The sequence below is a fragment of the Podarcis melisellensis genome, assembly GCF_964234715.1.
Source record: "Podarcis melisellensis genome assembly, chromosome: 3".
NCBI lineage: Eukaryota > Metazoa > Chordata > Lepidosauria > Squamata > Lacertidae > Podarcis > Podarcis melisellensis.
In genome coordinates this window covers 27,264,047-27,281,388 of record NC_138530.1, presented here as the reverse complement: position 1 = coordinate 27,281,388, position 17,342 = coordinate 27,264,047, and the positions used below count along the sequence as shown (strand labels likewise).

The window sequence follows — 17,342 nt, the reverse complement described above, 5'->3', positions numbered from 1 at the left end:
CCTATGAATGCTGAGGGCATGATAGCACCTGAATTCAGTTTTCCAAAGCTTCAGACGAAACAGATCAGCAGTGCTGTTAGCTCATTAGTTATGTGTGAGGGCCAGTAGACTGAATCCAAATGCCACTCCTCACTCTAGTGAGAGCAAGTGATCTTTGTAATCAAGGATTATGATCTGTTACACACACACACACACACACACACACACAAATACATATAACAGACACACAGAGAGAGAAATGCAGAAAAATTAATATTACTGATATATGACACACATGTTTTATGCTGTTCATTCATCAACCTAATCATTTCTAAAATTTAAAGTAAATGTGTTCCAAATAACTAACATATCTGATTATTTTGTGAACATTTCTTTCTGTCCTCCACTCACTGTACCCCATTGTTTGTTTATAGATATGTTTACCAGCTAGAAGCCAGCACATGGGGTGGGAGCAACACCAGTGGCAAATACATTATCCAAACACCTGTGGCAACACCAGAGGAAATCCGTACCCCATATAATGTCACAACAATTGATGCACATTCCATATTTGTAGCTTGGGAAATTCCTGGTAAGCATGAGTTTTTGTGTACTGTATGTGGGATATGTATTAAATGAGTTATCTGTCTGCTGAAGTCATCTGCTTTTCATGTTTTTGGTTTTTGTGATTTAGGAAGGAATGGTTCATACCAGTGTTGGCCCTACCATCCTTCCTTAAGTGGCAGATTTGGATTTATCATTAAAAGGAATCAATATATGTATGTATGATGTCTCGGTTCCATTGAGCTCAATGGGACATTCAGGAAACTTGATACCAAATTACAGCATTCATTTGTTACAAGTGTGACCATAATTACAGGGAGGAGAAATATTTGGGTTTTCTACTTCAGGCACCAAAATGTATTCAGCCATCTCTGGTTTGTGATAAAACAATAATAATTAAGCAATAGAATCGGCTGTATTGCCTTCAAATTGAGGAAATATAATTTAATGCCAAATTGTGAATTTTAATTTAATAGTGATCATCTAGTCATACCATCTATGACTTATGTGCAATTGATTAATTCATTTTAATTTGGCTTCAGACAGTTATTTATTATCAGAGCCTTTAAAAAAGAGGAACCGTATCCTTGTTCTCCTTTCTCTGCTGAGTTCATGACAAATGCAGCCAATTCTGGGGATGTCTGCTCTCCAAAAAGGAAGCATTAACAACCCCAGTGTAGTGTCTGTTTGTCATACCAAGAGTTGCTGAGTGAACCCTCAGGCAGTGTACTGTTTAGTATGAAATTAAAGTTGTTATACTTCCTCTGTTGGGCCTCTACCTCATGATACTTTCCCCTCAGACTAGAAGGGTTTCCATCTACTAATAGCTGATCTTCACCAGCAAGTGTGGCAATCAGCTAAACTTTCAGCTATTTACCCTCATTATATGGGTATTCCAACACAATGGTGGTTAATATAAATGTAATGTTCCATAACTATAGTGACTGGCTCCATTCTCATGTTGTGTGTGGCTCTGCAATCAATAGTTTTCAACTGCTGAAAAATATGGGAAATTGTGTATACAAAGGAGATTGTGCTCTCATCATTTATTTCAGACAGAAACAGGAGGCTATATCTAAAATGGTTATGTATGGAATCTGAATTTAATTTTTTTCTGTTTCTAGCTTCTTTAAATATATTCTACTAAAAATACTAATTGGGCATTTTTCTATGGAGTCTTTCTTCATAAGCATTTAAAATACTGTACTCCCACCTTGCAGAAAAGCCACAGAATGACAAGAGGATATAAAAACATTCAATATAAAGTTACCTGGTAAACATTTGCACTCATGCTTGGAATAGTAAATATTCCTGTGATGCCCATTGAACCAATGGTTAATAGATCTATAATATCCTGAGCTGTCAATCTTTTAGTTTTCAGAAGCACAAAATCCATTATAGAAATGCTATAATATATGAAAAAGATTAAAATCTTAAATTAAACTTTTCCCCTTCTACTGCCTAGAAGGATTTAGAACCCAGGAAGAAGGCAGGTGAATTTGACTTATAATCTACACTTGATTTCATTGGAAAGTGTCTCATACTGTCTCAGTTTTGATAATAAGTTTCACTGAAAGCTTTGAATATTCACTATTACAAATATGTTTTGTCATCTTCTTGAAGCTTGATCCTGTGCAGAGTTAGTCATGGCTAAGTCCATTGATAATGTGCCTAACTATGTTAATCACACACAAAGAATTAAAAAGTCAAAATAAGAAATCGGATGATGTGCATGTTTCATCAGAAAATGGGCTTCTCTCTGTTCTCCCATCCTACTCTTGCCCCAGAATTTCTGAATTGTAAGCATTTGTAAAAGGTTTAAGGGAAAAGCTTAATTACAGCAAATTCACAAACATAGATGCATATACCTACACAGAAGGTATTTGTGAAAGCAATAGTATATTTCTGAGAAGCAGGAACAAGCAGTGTGTGGGGAAATATGGCAAGCCAGCCACTGCTATCATCATCACCTCAATTAATGATAATAATAGTAAGCTAACTAAGGGGAAAGAGAGTCTGAGGTAACTGAAGAAAGACAGGACAGGCATGAGGAACCAATGCACCGTCCATATATTGTTGGACTCTGACTCCCATCATCCTTGACCACTTGCTTTGCTGGAGGGGGCCGATGGGAGCTGTGGCCCAACGACATCTGAAAGGCTTCCTGTTTCCTGCTACTGAAATATTTATTTTACTTAAATCATTTCTATACCACTTTTATAGGGACGTGGGTGGCGCTGTGGGTTAAACCACAGAGCCCAGGACTTGCCGATCACAAGGTCGGCGGTTCGATTCCCCACGACGGGGTGAGCTCCCGTTGCTCAGTCCCTGCTCCTGCCAACCTAGCAGTTCGAAAGCACATCAAAGTACAAGTAGATAAATAAGTACTGCTCCAGCGGGAAGGTAAACGGCATTTCCGTGCGCTGCTCTGGTTTGCCAGAAGCGGCTTAGTCCTGCTGGCCACATGACCCAGAAGCTGTACTCCGGCTCCCTCGGCCTATAAAGCGAGATGAGTGTCACAACCCCAGAGTCGGTCACAACTGGACCTAATGGTCAGGGGTCCCTTTACCTTTTTATACAATTTTTATTTTTTATTTTTTAAAAATCAAAGTAAAACATTGCAGATAAAAGTCAAATACAGTGGTACCTCGGGTTACAGATGCTTCAGGTTAGAAACGCTTCAGGTTACAGACTCTGCTAACCCAGAAATAGTACCCACTGCCCAGTACAGTAACCTGCCCCAGAATGCATCCTTGGACCAATCCTGCACATCCAAGCCTCATTCTCATGCATTCCCACCAGCCATGCAGATAAATAATTCCCAAATATTAGAGAAAATGTTTGGTCTGCAAAAATACATAGGAGCATTAAGCATAATTTACAATGGCTCATTCATCCATCTCCATCTAGGGCAATGGAATGTCATATAAAGAGCAACATACTGTAACTACTGAGGAGTACTGAGCAATTTTGAAACACACAAAAACATGACAAACCAGACTCTCTCCCTGGACAGCAAAAATACAACTCCTGATTACCACCCAGTAATACATCACTCACTTTCTCCTACTGAACAGAGTGGTAGGTTATAGGGATTTGCAAAGAGAGAGATAAACAATGTCTTGTTTCATAGGAATATTGGCATGATGAATCACTTCTATGAGTTTTCTAGCAAAAAGTAAGGTGATGTCTCACTGTCCTGGATCAGATTGGCTCTCAACGACTAAAATTGCATGGGATTGTCAACCCATAAAAATGAGGCCTGGAGGAAATGGCTGAAAGTACGACTGGAGGGTGTCATGAAGGGATGGCAATGTTAGTAGCAAGCCAAACCTCTGTATACAACTATGATGTATTACTGGCAAGTCCCGTCCCCCCCGTTTTGTAGGTTTAGTTTTATTTTTCTTTAGACTTTACTTTTTCCATGAATGGATCTTCAGTTATGCATTCAATACATCATATTGAAATACTCTATTTCTCCCTTTTACATTCAAAGGTCAACCTTTATAATAAGGGTTGGCAGTGATTCTCCCATTGAGACAGTCATTTTAATTGATATTGTCTCCAGGAATAAAATTGCTTTTTATTAATCAAGTTTTGATGAGAGGCTAGTTGGCCACAGTATCTTCCTGTCTATGGAAAGTGGCTGCATTCTGGCATTCGATCCCCTTGTCTTCTATAATAAATTAGGATCACATAAGCACCCACAGGATTAATTATGGGCTACCTATCCATGGAGTCTCCTTTTATTTTAATTATGATGTTTCAACAGCAGTGATGTCTCCAAATTCCATAACTTTATAGATGTCATAATTCAAAACTCCTGTCTAAGCTAAATGGTGAGATGTCCAAGCAGTGGTTAAAGTGATGAATTAAAGGAGAAAAAGGTGTTTGACACACCTCACTTACTATGGAAAATAGGGCTTTAATTTCTGAAAGAGCAGGAGATACTGGGAGTTGGTGCACTTGTTTTACCAATATGGTACCATGGGTCTTATTTTCAGTGGCTGGGGTCATTGTGGACAGAGAATAAGTTTGGATCCAGCCCATTGTGTCCTTGAATGCACTCTTTAGCTTTTTCTGATAGAAGTAAAACATTGCCAATAATTTCTCTGAAAGTGATTTTGCTACTGGGAACTGAAACTGCCTTGGTTATCCTGGCGAGAGATATACAGGAGTGTGGCCCTGTTAATTCTCTTGGATGTCTCAGGGGTTTATGTTACAAGTTGCGTGTGAACCCATGTGGGACCTAGTGGCTTTGGTGGCTTTTATGGTGGCCCTGGTTTTACCTGGAGGATAGGTCTAAAAAGGTGGTGTTGGATGGCTGATGCTCCACACAGTGACCTTTTAAATGCAGGGTGTCTCATACACTATTCAGCACCTACATGAAACCACCTGATAAAGTTTTTGGAATACTTGGTCTAGGGCAGCATTCACTAACCTGGTGCCTTCCTGCTGTTTTGAACGGCAATTCCCATTAGCCTCAGCTAGCACAACCACATTGTGCACTGTAAATTACAGTCATACCTTGGGTTATAGACGCTTCAGGTTGTGTGTTTTTGGGTTATGGACGCGCCAAAACCAGGAAGTACTGAAATTGGTTATTTCTGGGTTTCGGCGCATGCGCAGAAGCGCCGAATCACATCCCGCGTGTGTGCAGACATGGCACTGCGGGTTGTGAACATGCCTCCCACATGGATCACGTTCGCCACCCGAGTGTCCACTGTACACCTCAGTATGATTTTATTTGTGCAGCTTTTAGTAGAAAATAAGATTGTGCCATTAATCTGAATATTTAGCCTTAAAAATGATGATGGAGCCATATATACTGTTTTATGATAATATGGGTGTGTTTTTAATAATAAACGTCAGAGGAAATCTTTACGTTGAATATTAATAAAATACATAAGATATGTAGCTGAAATCCAACTCTGGAAGATATGGGAAAAACAATATTAGACCACTGGTCATTATTGGGTTTGAATTTTGATATATGCCAAAGAACATGTGATGCTTTATTTTAATCTGTTGATTTCAATGTGTTTTTAATCTATACGGGGGGGGGGGAACAATACCCTTTCAAACCACACTTTCTTACACATTTTTCTTATGAGACTCCTTAGTTTTGAAATGAATTTGAAGGTGCTTTTTTCAGAATTGTCCATTATCCACTGTCCAAATATAAAGAAAAAAGGGGGAAGAGGAAAGCCCAAGATGTTGTTTGATTGACTTGTCCTGTTGCAAAATATGCACCTGCTGTGAAATGAAGTCATGGAGAGAAAAAAGTGGAATAATTTAACTTTTTTATTTGTAAAGATAATCAGGATTTTCTGATTACATCTTAACTTCATAAATGTTAAATAACCTATCAGCATCTAGTTGTTGTAAATTATGAAAAGGAGTATTGCTGGGAATATTAACCAACTAAATCCTTGTTCTTTAGTGAACACGAAAATGCGTTATGGCAGGTTGTCATTGTGCTCACGGTAACTTTGACACCAAATAACAAAACTGCCATTTGCACTTAGGGTAAATTGGTTCACTTGTGCTTTTACTGTTCTTTTTATTCTGACATAAATTTATGAACTCTGGAACTAACCAAGTCGTGTGGTTTCCCAGCTGACTTTAACAAATCTGCCCATTTCATTCCATTCACTCATCAAACCATCAATGCTGTGGTAGTTTCAGACTCGCCGCAGATATTTTAAGACATAGGCACTTTTCTGACCGCCACATTTCCATTTCCTATGAACATTTGCCTTTCTTGTTTTCAAAGGCATCAGCTGATGGGGGAAATATGTTATGCAGAAAAAGAGGGCAAAGCACCCTACTGACAATCCCATTGTTCTTCAACACATTTTTACATGATTTGTGTAACATATTCTTGCTTTCTTCCTGAGAAGACTTGATCAAGGCAGTCTGTTTACTTTTAACTTTATTTATTTGGGTTTTTGGCCTGTCCTTAGCAACAATCTAATACAATTTCAGATGTGAATAAAAAGTCCAGATGGCATCCCTCCAACATTTATATTTAGGTAACATGCAAAATGGCACCCTCATTTTGGAATCGGCTATCTTTTCTGGCTTCCTAGTGAGGTTGTTCCTACCAGTTTTGAATCAATATAATATGGTGGACAGAATACCAAAGCTTCACTCCTCTCTCCATGTTTCTTTTGTGTAGCTACATTACACATATATGTGTAACACCCATGCAAGGCTCCCATGAGGCAAGGTGAGGCAGCAGCCTCAGGAAGAATGATTGTCCGGGACAGCAGATCTTGGTGTTGATCTTTCTTCCCCCCTTGTTCCTGATGTACATCTTCCCTCTCCCCTTCTTCAGGATCAGCCTCAGGTTCCAAAATCTCTTATGCCGTCCCTGATTGGATGGAGTACTGGATCCCCACTCAGTGATAATGCCTAATGCAGTGTTTTTCAAATTTGTTAGACTACAGCTCCCATCATTCTTGACCACTGGTCCTACCCAAGTTTGAGAAACACTGGCCTAATGTGTGCCTTCAGTCCAACCTATCGTACAAGGTTTTGGTATAAATAAAAATGGGAAAGCCCAACATGTGTTGCTTCCATGAGCAATTTGAAGATAGGGCAAGATACAAGTGTGAAAGACAGCATTTCGTGGAAACCCAGGCTATTTTAGGGCTGCCCTACATCCTGGTTTTCCTGGACACGTCCGGGAATTGCTCAGAAAAATGGTGTCTGGGTGGATATTTGTTGAATCGGGAAAATCGGACGCATGGCAAGTTGGGCTGTTTTTATTTTTAAAAATCTATAATGGTTTCTTACAGAGCTTCTTGGCACCTTGCTGTCCACTTGTGGGACAAGTAAGATTGTGGTGTATGAACCTAAATATGCTTTCATACCTTATGCTTGTGAAATTCTCTGAGTAAAGTATTTCACTTCTACCCATAACCCTTTCACTACATCGTTTTGGTTTTGTATAATTTGAAAAGTCCAGTCTACTGAATGTTGGATCCTGTAGAACAGGCATGGCCAAACTTGGCTCTCCAGCTGTTTGGGAATACAATCCCCATCATCCCTGACCACTGGTCCTGTTAGCTAGGGATGATGGGAGTTTTAGTCCCAAAACAGATGGAGGGCCAAGTTTGGCCATGCCTGCTGTAAGACAGTGGTGGACAACCTGTGTCCTTCCAAGACGGTGTTGGGCCTCTGACTCGCATCAGCCCCAGCCTTTATGACCAATGGTTACAATGACCAATGTCCAGTGATGGGAAGTGATGCAGAAGTGGAGGTACAATGGCATGTGTTGATCCTACTTTGAACTTCCACAGTTCAATGGAAGGTCTTCATGGAGACCACATTCATGCAACTATAAACTCATAGAGATATTTCTGGGTGATCAGAAATCCTGGGAAAACAGGGTTTCCAATTCCAATGGAAAGAGCCCTGTGTGTGCGATCCCACTCCATCTCTCTGTCTGAATATCTGAATAGGGTTTCGATGGCAAATCTTTGACTCTTAGCCAAATGTGTGAAATATCTCCATGGCTGATCATGATGCTTGAGTTGGCATTGGGAAAATTAAAAATTCTGTCTGTGGTGATTCGTCTCTGTTGCCTGATGCTCTTGACCACTGAAATGCTGAGCATTCGTGTGTGAATAAGGTATGTTTATTATTCATGTATGAATGAAGTATCATTATCAAGAAACACAATCTTAATCATTCCAGTGCTTCATGGCACAGAGTTCCCCTGTTTACAAGGAAACACGAAATCAGAAAGACTGTGTATGTGAAACAGCAATTATCCTATGAACTGTTGTCTGTTTTGTAACAGGATCATTTAAGACTAATTTGCCTTTGAAGTACAACATACTACTAAATGCTGGCAGTACTTCTCCATTTGTAATACCAGTCGGCCAGCCTAACTTTGCTCTTTTGGATGGTCTGGATCCGTACACACAATACGAGATAAGGATACAAGCCTGCCAGGATGGTAAGATGTTAAGTAATTCTCTTTTGTCATCAGCAGACAGTGCAGTTTTGCAAAATAGCTTCTGTTCAGCAAAACAGATAACATCTTATTTCAAAATTGAAGTGAAATGTTTACCTAGTAAAAGCAAAGCCTGACACTGAGTGGTGCATTTTACATTTCTCCATATTATATCATGAATATTTTAAAAGAAAATTTAAAACGTTAGCATTTGGGGGAATGGTAGTCCTTTTTGTGAAATGCATTATGAAAAGCATAAAGAAGGTTTTTTTAAAAAAAAGAAGTCTAGAAGTACACATCAGATACAATCCCTTCTCAATTGATGTTACATCAGCAATTTATCTCTTTTTTATTATTCATATAAAGCAGAAGGATTATTGCTCTGTTATTTTGGATTACAAGGAATGCATGAAACCTTATCTAAAGGGATCTGTTGGCATGGGTAAAGCACTTACGCTGGTGGAAGTCTACAGAAACCGTTGATACTGAACTTGAAGCTTCTGGGTATTGGGGACTTGTAAGATTGATCCCATCTTTCAAAAACTTTTATGACGGTCCAAATCAATAATATTTCAAGACTTTTTCCTGCACTGTTTGCCTTTTTTGTATCATTCAGTGAGCAGGGAGTGAGCCTTGGGACTCTGTGCTCCTTCCTCCTCTTGCTTTCTGCCTTCACATGCTAGTCCTTGTTAGCTTAAACTACAATTGGCTATTGTTGTCCATTAAACTGTGGTTTAATGTCAGTTTTACTATCCTAGATCTTTATTTCATAGCATTCATACACCACTTGATTGTAAAATAAATAAATAACCCTCAAAGCGGTCTACAAAAAGATAAAACAATGTAATCAAGAAATGTCTACAACCTTATTTAAAAGGTAAAGGGACCCCTGACCATTAGGTCCAGTCAGGACCAACTCTGGGGTTGCGGTGCTCATCTCGCTTTATTGGCCGAGGGAGCCGGCGTACAGCTTCTGGGTCATGTGGCCAGCATGACTAAGCCGCTTCTGGCGAACCAGAGCAGCGCACGGAAACGCTGTTTACCTTCCTGCCGGAGTGGTACCTATTTATCTACTTGCACTCTGATGTGCTTTTGAATTGCTAGGTTGGCAGGAGCAGGGACCAAGTAATGGGACCTCACCCTGTTGCGGGGATTCGAACCGCCGACCTTCTGATCGGCAAGTCCTAGGCTCTGTGGTTTAACCCACAGCGCCACCCGCGTCCCACAAACAAACAAAAGTTAAAATATTAAGAGATTGAAATTACCCCAACTTTCTAAGCAGCTGGGAAGTAGGCTTGTTTAAACAGGAATGTTTTTTTGCAGACACCAAAAAGAGTACAGTGACGGCCCCTCCTTGATCTCAGTAGGCAGGTAATTCCAAGGTGTAGGTGCTGCCACACTAAATGAACAAGTTCTTACAAATGTGGAATGGGTGTTATGTTGCACCTGTAGTAGTGCCAATTCTGCCGATTGAAGCAGTGAAGTGGACACATGTGGAGTAAGGCGATCTCAGAGGCAAACTCGTACTCAAGTTGTTAAGGGCTTTAAAGCATGCTTTGAATGTGGTTTAATATCCTGGAAGATAAACTGATGTTAAATCATACTTCCCTATCTCAAACATTACAGGAAACTGTAGTTTAAGTGAGCCAGGATCAGTGTGCAAAGGGAAGGCATGAAAGTGGGGAACACATTAAAACAGTACTTGTTTCTAGCTTGCTAAACTATGGTTTGGTTCTCAATTCAGTTCTTTATTTGTTTATGCCGGTAGCTACTGAGAGCCTTTTCAGTGGTGGTGCCCCAGTTGTGAATTATCCTCCCTAGAGGGAAATGTTTAGAACCTACGCTGTAGTCTTGTGTTAGGTGATGACCTTTTAAATTGATCCCAGGGTTTTAAGATGTGTTTTAGTGGTTCTTATATCTTTTACATTGCCATTACCCCATGTTGGTTTTATTTTGTGATATATTGTTCTGTTTAAAATTATGTATTGTTCTATTTTTATGGTTTTATAAATTGTCCAGAGCACTTCGGTTATTGGGTGATAGCAACTGAAGCAGAAAATAAATGGAATGCTTAAGAATGAAAAGGAAATGTATATTTGATATATTGTTACTTGGGCATTTGTCAGTCCAAAGAGCATGTTCCAGTGTCCAAAACAAGATCCTTAATTGATGCTTTTGTTTTCTTGTAGTTGGCTGTGGAGTTGGTGAACGGGCATATGCAAGGACGGCTGAAGCACCTCCTAAGGATTTGAGTCCCCCTGTCATTGCAGCCACTGGATCGGCATCAATAGAGGTGAAATGGTCACCACCTAGAAAACCCAATGGAATAATTAGAAACTACTTTGTTTACAGGTAGCTTTGGTTGTTGTTGATTTTTTACCCTACTAAGATGCTCAATATAGAAACTACAGTAGCCCCCACCTGAAAGTTTTATTCAGCTCCATTAAGGTTTAAATTATCTTCCCAAGTGCGTGCGTTGGATAGCATGGGAAAAATCCACACCAATGTTTTTGTCCTGAAAAAGGTTATCCCACCCCTTGGTCTAGAGTGGAGAAGGAATTGGGCTAAGTGTGATTTCTACTGTCACTACAATATTATGGTCATGGGTGGCGCTGTGGTCTAAACCACCACTGAGCCTCTTGGGCTTGCCGATCAGAAGGTCAGCAATTTGAATCCCCGCAATGGGGTGAGCTCCCATTGCTCTGTCCTAGCTCCTGCCAACCTAGCAGTTCAAAAGCACGCCAGTGTGAGTAGATAAAAAGGTACTGTTGCGATGGGAAGGTAAATGTCATTTCCATGCACTCTGGTTTCCATCACAGTGTTCCATTGCGCCAGAAGCGCACATGGCCCAGAAAGCTGTCTGTGGACTCCCTTGGCCTGAAAGCGAGATGAGTGCCGCAACCCCATAGTCATCTTTGACTGGACTTAACCATCCAGGGGTCCTTTACTTTTTACCTATGGTCTGGCAACCTTAAGGTTGTCAAGAAACGAAAGGCCAAGAAGTCATAGATAGGAAATAAAGAAATGCAGAAAGTTGGATTGGCCCATCCAGCTCAGTATGATCTACGCTGAATGGCTGTAACTCTCCGGGGTGTGACCTATAAAACTGAGGATTGAACCTGACACCTTCTTCATGAAAAGCGTTTGGTCTGCCACTGAGCTACGACTCTTTCCCAATGGTAGCTGTGGATCTAAATTCATATCTTTCATTGAACTTGCCAGCCAATTCTTTGTCTTAAGGTTCCTAGGAGTCTATAAAATTCTGGTTCTCCTGGAATATTTTCACCTGCTAATTGTATGGCCAAACACATCAAACCCCTCCTCTGTATAAAGAGAAATAAAGTATCTCTTATAGTCCAAGACAAGGCTTCACTCTGTTGGTTTTGTAAATAAAGCTGATGATTACAGCTGCAATTCCACAGCAGCCAGAGAAAGGGAAAACAGGAAATATAATGCAGAAAGTGGAAAATACTGTAAATTGAATTTGACAGCATTTGATGGCATTTGATTATTCTAGTCACAGCCAAACAATGATATAAAGAGTAATATGAAACAGAATGTGTTACTGCCTAGCAGACTCGAAAGCAATAAACCTTCCTCCAATGTGACACAATCACTTCACAATCATAATTGTAGCCTGTTTGATACCTCTGAGTACAGCAGAAGGGCACTGACTGACATAGATACATTTTGTTTTTTATTTAAAGTGAAATGAAAATGGCGCACTGGGGCTCCAGATACAATCGTTATATTCACCTACATAGGCATGAATCACTTGGCAGTTATTTCAGCTGAAGTTTAAATGTGCTTAGACAACAACAATATCACATCTTTCTCAGATAGCTGTGGAAAAAATCAGAAATTTGTAAGGGCAGGAATGGGATGTAAGCACAGAGTTCTCCCCCCCCCTTTTTTTTTTTTGCATGTGATACCCACACATAGCCTTAGACTGTTATAGCAAGAAGTCTGCAGTATTTCTGGAGGATGTTATGGTATGTAATTTCTTTTTCATCATTTGCTGCCACTGCCTTCCTGTCATATATACACCAAACTAAATTTATTTAACCTGCAAGTGGTAGGCAGCTTTTCATTAAGCCTGGAGGATATATATTTACAAGGGTTTGGAGTTCTGTGTTGACCTTCCTGCTATCCTCACCCAACCCCAAACCTTTGTTAGATACATTTTTAGAACAAAACTGGAGGGAGGGAGGTATAGCAATATTTATTCATTTATGCTGTGTTTCTATGCCACTGCGCGCGCACACACGCGCACACACACACACACACAAAAATATCAGTAACGATGCTGTCACGGCCACCCAGGACGGGTCCCAGCTCACAAGAGACCTCACTCCGTTGCAGTTTATTTACAGGAAAAGTTTATTGAAGATTTCTGCTTCTCGTACAGTTCAGCATCGTGGCCGTACGTCTGTCACGTTAGACCGCTGCACCACCCCTTGTTCTGCTCTCCACCCTTTCCGGCTGAACACCTTGCTCCAACCCCCTTTCTCTGTTCTCTCCTAATCCTGCTCCCTCCGAGAGGCTGACGACTCCACCCCCTTTTCTCCGTTCCGGCTGAGACGCCTCTTGCTGCGTCTGTCTTCCACTGGGCTCCTCTCCGCTTCTCCCTTCTCCTCCCTTTTGCTTGATTAAGGTAACCCCCTTTTGAGAATCCTCTGACTCGCTGCTCAGACTCGTGGATTCCCTCAGAATTCCGTCATCTTCTTCCTCATCCTTCTGCCCCTCCTCCCACTCGCTCTCCGTCTCCTCTGTCATCTCCTCCTCTCTCCCAGAAACCCTGACAGATGCAATATAATAAAACAATAAAAGCAGTAAAAAGAAATTCCCCTCTAGCAGAGGAAGAAATCAAACCAGTTGACAGAACTGATAAACCAATAAATCACAAATAAACATTGGGCATCCAGGTTTTTGAACCACAAATTATTTAAGAGGCCTCAGTAAATAAAAAAAAGACCTTTGCCTTCCTCTGAAAAGACCATAAAGAAGGAGCAAAGAGTGCCTCTTTGAGGAAACTGCTCCACAGGCAGAGTGCCCTTTTATGAATGTATTTACTTGATTTGCTTTCCCTTACTCTGATGATAATAACTGAGTAGGTTGTGGGGGAGTAATTCAGTTGGATACTGAATGCATGAAGCTCCCTGAATGGCAAGAGAACTGCAGAGTACAGCAGGAAGGCATGAAGTGGTATGCAGATTTTAGGGTGCCCTAAAGTGAGGAGCCCTAGTCAGCTGCCCAGTTTGCCCTCCACTAAAGTCTCCACTTCAAGCTATGTAGCTATGTTCTTGGCTATAAAGTTTGTCCTGATAAACATCACTCTTTGCACACCTTTAAATGGGTGAAGGCATCAAACCATAATATGCAGGTTCAGTGACAGTTAGCAGTTCCTGAGAAAGGGCATCTTTCTCTTGTGCTTTTCTCTCTGTGTGGTAGAAAATCTTCCATTTAAATGAGCAGCTGAATTCTAAATTTTCAGGCTGTTGAAATGACTAGAGACTGTTCAGCCACTTCTGCTCGGAGTTTATTCATACATGAGGATATTCTCCTTTTAGCACTACAGATGGAACCATTTACCTAACCATAAGTTTCTTTCATTAAATATTCAACAGTAATAAGATCTAAACACTTTAACCAGACTACATTGTTCGGCTTTGCTTGTGGAAGAGCTCACGGTTGGTGGCATATTTGATCTATCAGGGAGAGAAGCTGTTTATCACAGGTTTTCCACGTTACTAAACAGTAATTTGTGAACCCAGCAAACAGCTATGGCGGCTAATTGAGAAACTATACAATACAATGCAAAGCAAACCAATGAGCATTGTTGTACATAAAATATCATAATATCATATCACTTTTTGTGATTGACATATTTCTGTAACTCAATAGGAGGGCATTTAATGCAAAACTCTGCACTAAATGGAAGCAGCACGAGTGTGCCCTATGCTTCCTGGCAACTAATATTTAATTAATTTATTATATGTCCCACATTTCTTCCAAGCAGCTCACAGGGGCATAGATGGTTCTCTTCTTCCCCATTTTATCCTCACAACTCTGTGAAGTACATTAGACTGAGAGATGGTGACTGTCCCAAGCTTTAGGGTTGAATGGGGCTTTGAATGCTCCCAGGTCCTAGTACAACACTCTAACCACTATAAAACATGGTGCATTTTACCATAAAGCCCATTGCACCTTAAAAATTCTACCTCCCTTCCAAAAATTAAAAAGCTGCTAGTGCCCAGTGATACAAGTAATTTGCATAAAATCATGATGTCAATCTTTGGGTAAAGGTGCAGAATCTGGAAACCTAGTAGCAACAGTTGAATTTCTACAAGGTTCTTTCCTCAAACTTCTATTAAACTCACTTACCCCAACAGTCAATTGGGCTGAGGTAGGGTGCCCAGAAAAGGCCTTTCCATGGCAATCAGTCTTCTGGCAAAACTAGCATGGGACATATTGATGGTTGCTTTAGCTCACCTCCCACACACTTCTCCCTATGCTGAACCAGTGTGATTGAGACCACAAGCTTAACATGAATCAACAATGTGATGCAACAGGAAAAGAAAAGAAAAGAAAAGAAAAGAAAAGAAAAGAAAAGAAAAGAAAAGAAAAGAAAGCTAATTCTATTCTAGGTTGCATCAACAGAAGTATAGTGTCCTGATCATGGGAAGTCATTGTCCCACTCTATTCCACATTGGTCAAACCATACTGGGAGTACTGTGTCCAATTCTGGGCAACACAGTTTAAGAAGAATATAAACAAGCTGGAACATGTGCAAATGAAGGCAGCCAAGATGACCAAGGTTCTGAAACCAAGCCTTATGAGGAACAGCTGAGGGAGTTGAGTATATTTAGCCTGGAAAAGAGGAGATGGAGAGCTATGGCAGCCATCTTCAGATGTCTAAAGGGCTGCCACACGGAAGATGGAGCAAACTTGTTTTCTCCTGCTCCAGAGGCTAGGACCCGAACCAGTGGCATCAAGTTAAAAGAAAGGTGATTCCGACTAAACACCAGGATGAACTTTCTGACAGTAAGAGTTGTTTGACAGTGGATCAGACTCTCTCAGGAGGTGGTAAACTCTACTTCATTGGAGGTTTTTAAGCAGAGTTAGATGGCCATCTGTCGTGAATCCTTTAGCTGAGATTCCTGCATTGCTGGGGATTGGACTAAGGATCCTTGAGGTCCCTTCCAACTCTATGATTTTATACTGTGCTTTCACTTTATTGCACTGGTGTTATTACATGCATGTGTTGGCCCATGTACATAATCTGCTTTTCCTTACGCAGTACCAAGTCAAACAGTAACCAATTCAACTTTTACCACCAACGTAGCACAAAACAAAAACCGCTGCTTCCTGTAAATATGTCATGACTTTAAAAACAGTTGCTACAGGTAACCATCAGTATTGAAACAACCAAATTTGACAATAGGTAAAGATTTGTACTTGCGAAAGAAAAAGTCCATTGTTCGTATCATTGTTAATGATAAAAACTGAACTATACTAGGCTATAGTCATTTTGAAGTTTGTACTTCAGCATCAAATGATCTCTTATTTATTAGTGGCTATAAAAGTTATTTACAGGTGATTTTTGTATGACTTTCAGACGTCCAGTGGGTACTCGAGAGGAACTGCTTATTTTCATCTGGTCTGAAGGTGCTTTAGAATTCATTGATGCTACAGATGTCCTTCAGCCGTTCACGGAGTATGAATACCGCATTAGGGCACAGAATTCCAAGGGCTCTGTGGATAGTTTGTGGTCTTCAACACAAACTCTGGAAGCCCCACCTTGGGGCATGAAAGTTCCCTGGGGCCAAGCTTTAAGCGCTTACTCTGTGCTCCTAAATTGGACCGAACCCACTTCTCCTAACGGTGCCATTTCTCAATATCGTGTCGTCTATCAAGAGAGACAGAGCGACCCGACATTCAACACGCCAGCTGTTACTGCATTAACTGTATCGGTAAGTGTTAGATAATCAGCCAACGTGAAGGAGTCATTTTTAGAAACGCATGCAGTTTCCTTTTCTGACCTCATTTGTGGTTTAGAAGTGCATATTAGGGCTGTCGGCCATTTCAAGAAAGATTGCATGTTTCTGGTTACATTACTTATTTGTTTATAAAAAAAGATATTTATATAATGCTACAGCATTAAAAAAAATCAAAGTGGTTTACAATAATATCTCTGTATAAGAAAAACACATAAAAATTCAATCACACAAACTATGGTTAGTCAGACAAACCATTGGTCATAGTTGATTAATCAGTTATATGTATATATGAATAACGACAATAGTTCTGAAGCAAACAAGGATACTTTGTTTTTAGTTGATGTGCACATACATCATAGTGGTCACTATCGTAGAAAAAGCTCTTGTATGGGAGAAAATCCAGGGATTTTTCTTTTTTAATGGCATTTGCTATCCCGTTTCCTGCCTCCCATGCGTTGAAAGTATTTGTATTAAAATGTGTTGCCCAATTAATTGGAAGCACCTTCTTAGTCTTGATTAATAGATTAAGTGTTGTAGTCCTAAAATATTCACATGGTGCAATCCTTAGTTGCCCATGTACGCTAATAATGGATGATTCACATGCAACAATGAGGACATCTACACATGAACAACAGCCCATCACAATCCCATGCATGTTGGCTCATAAGTTCCACAGAGCATAGCAGAACTTACTAGTAAATATCCTTTGGTTAGGAGACTTAAAAGTCCAAAATGAAATATAATCATAGCAAAATCAGATATATTTTTTCAACCATTCCAAGTGCATGCTGGTTTAAGCATGATAGTAAAATTAGCATTAGCTTGACTCCTAT

General features: G+C 40.2%; 1 protein-coding gene across 7 annotated transcripts in view; it reads left to right on the top strand.

The window, feature by feature from the left end:
* USH2A (usherin) overlaps positions 1–17,342 on the top strand; it is a 425,043-nt gene that overhangs the window by 344,529 nt on the left and 63,172 nt on the right. For all 7 annotated transcript variants that reach the window (XR_014166233.1, XM_081903562.1, XM_081903561.1 and 4 more), the window contains exons 58-61: positions 414–571; positions 8,354–8,512; positions 10,699–10,861; positions 16,128–16,482. Coding sequence is in view for 6 of the 7 variants with exons in the window: in XM_081903562.1 (XP_081759688.1) it covers positions 414–571; positions 8,354–8,512; positions 10,699–10,861; positions 16,128–16,482 (835 nt within the window). In the remaining variant the exon portion in view is untranslated. The remainder of the gene's footprint in view (positions 1–413; positions 572–8,353; positions 8,513–10,698; positions 10,862–16,127; positions 16,483–17,342) is intronic.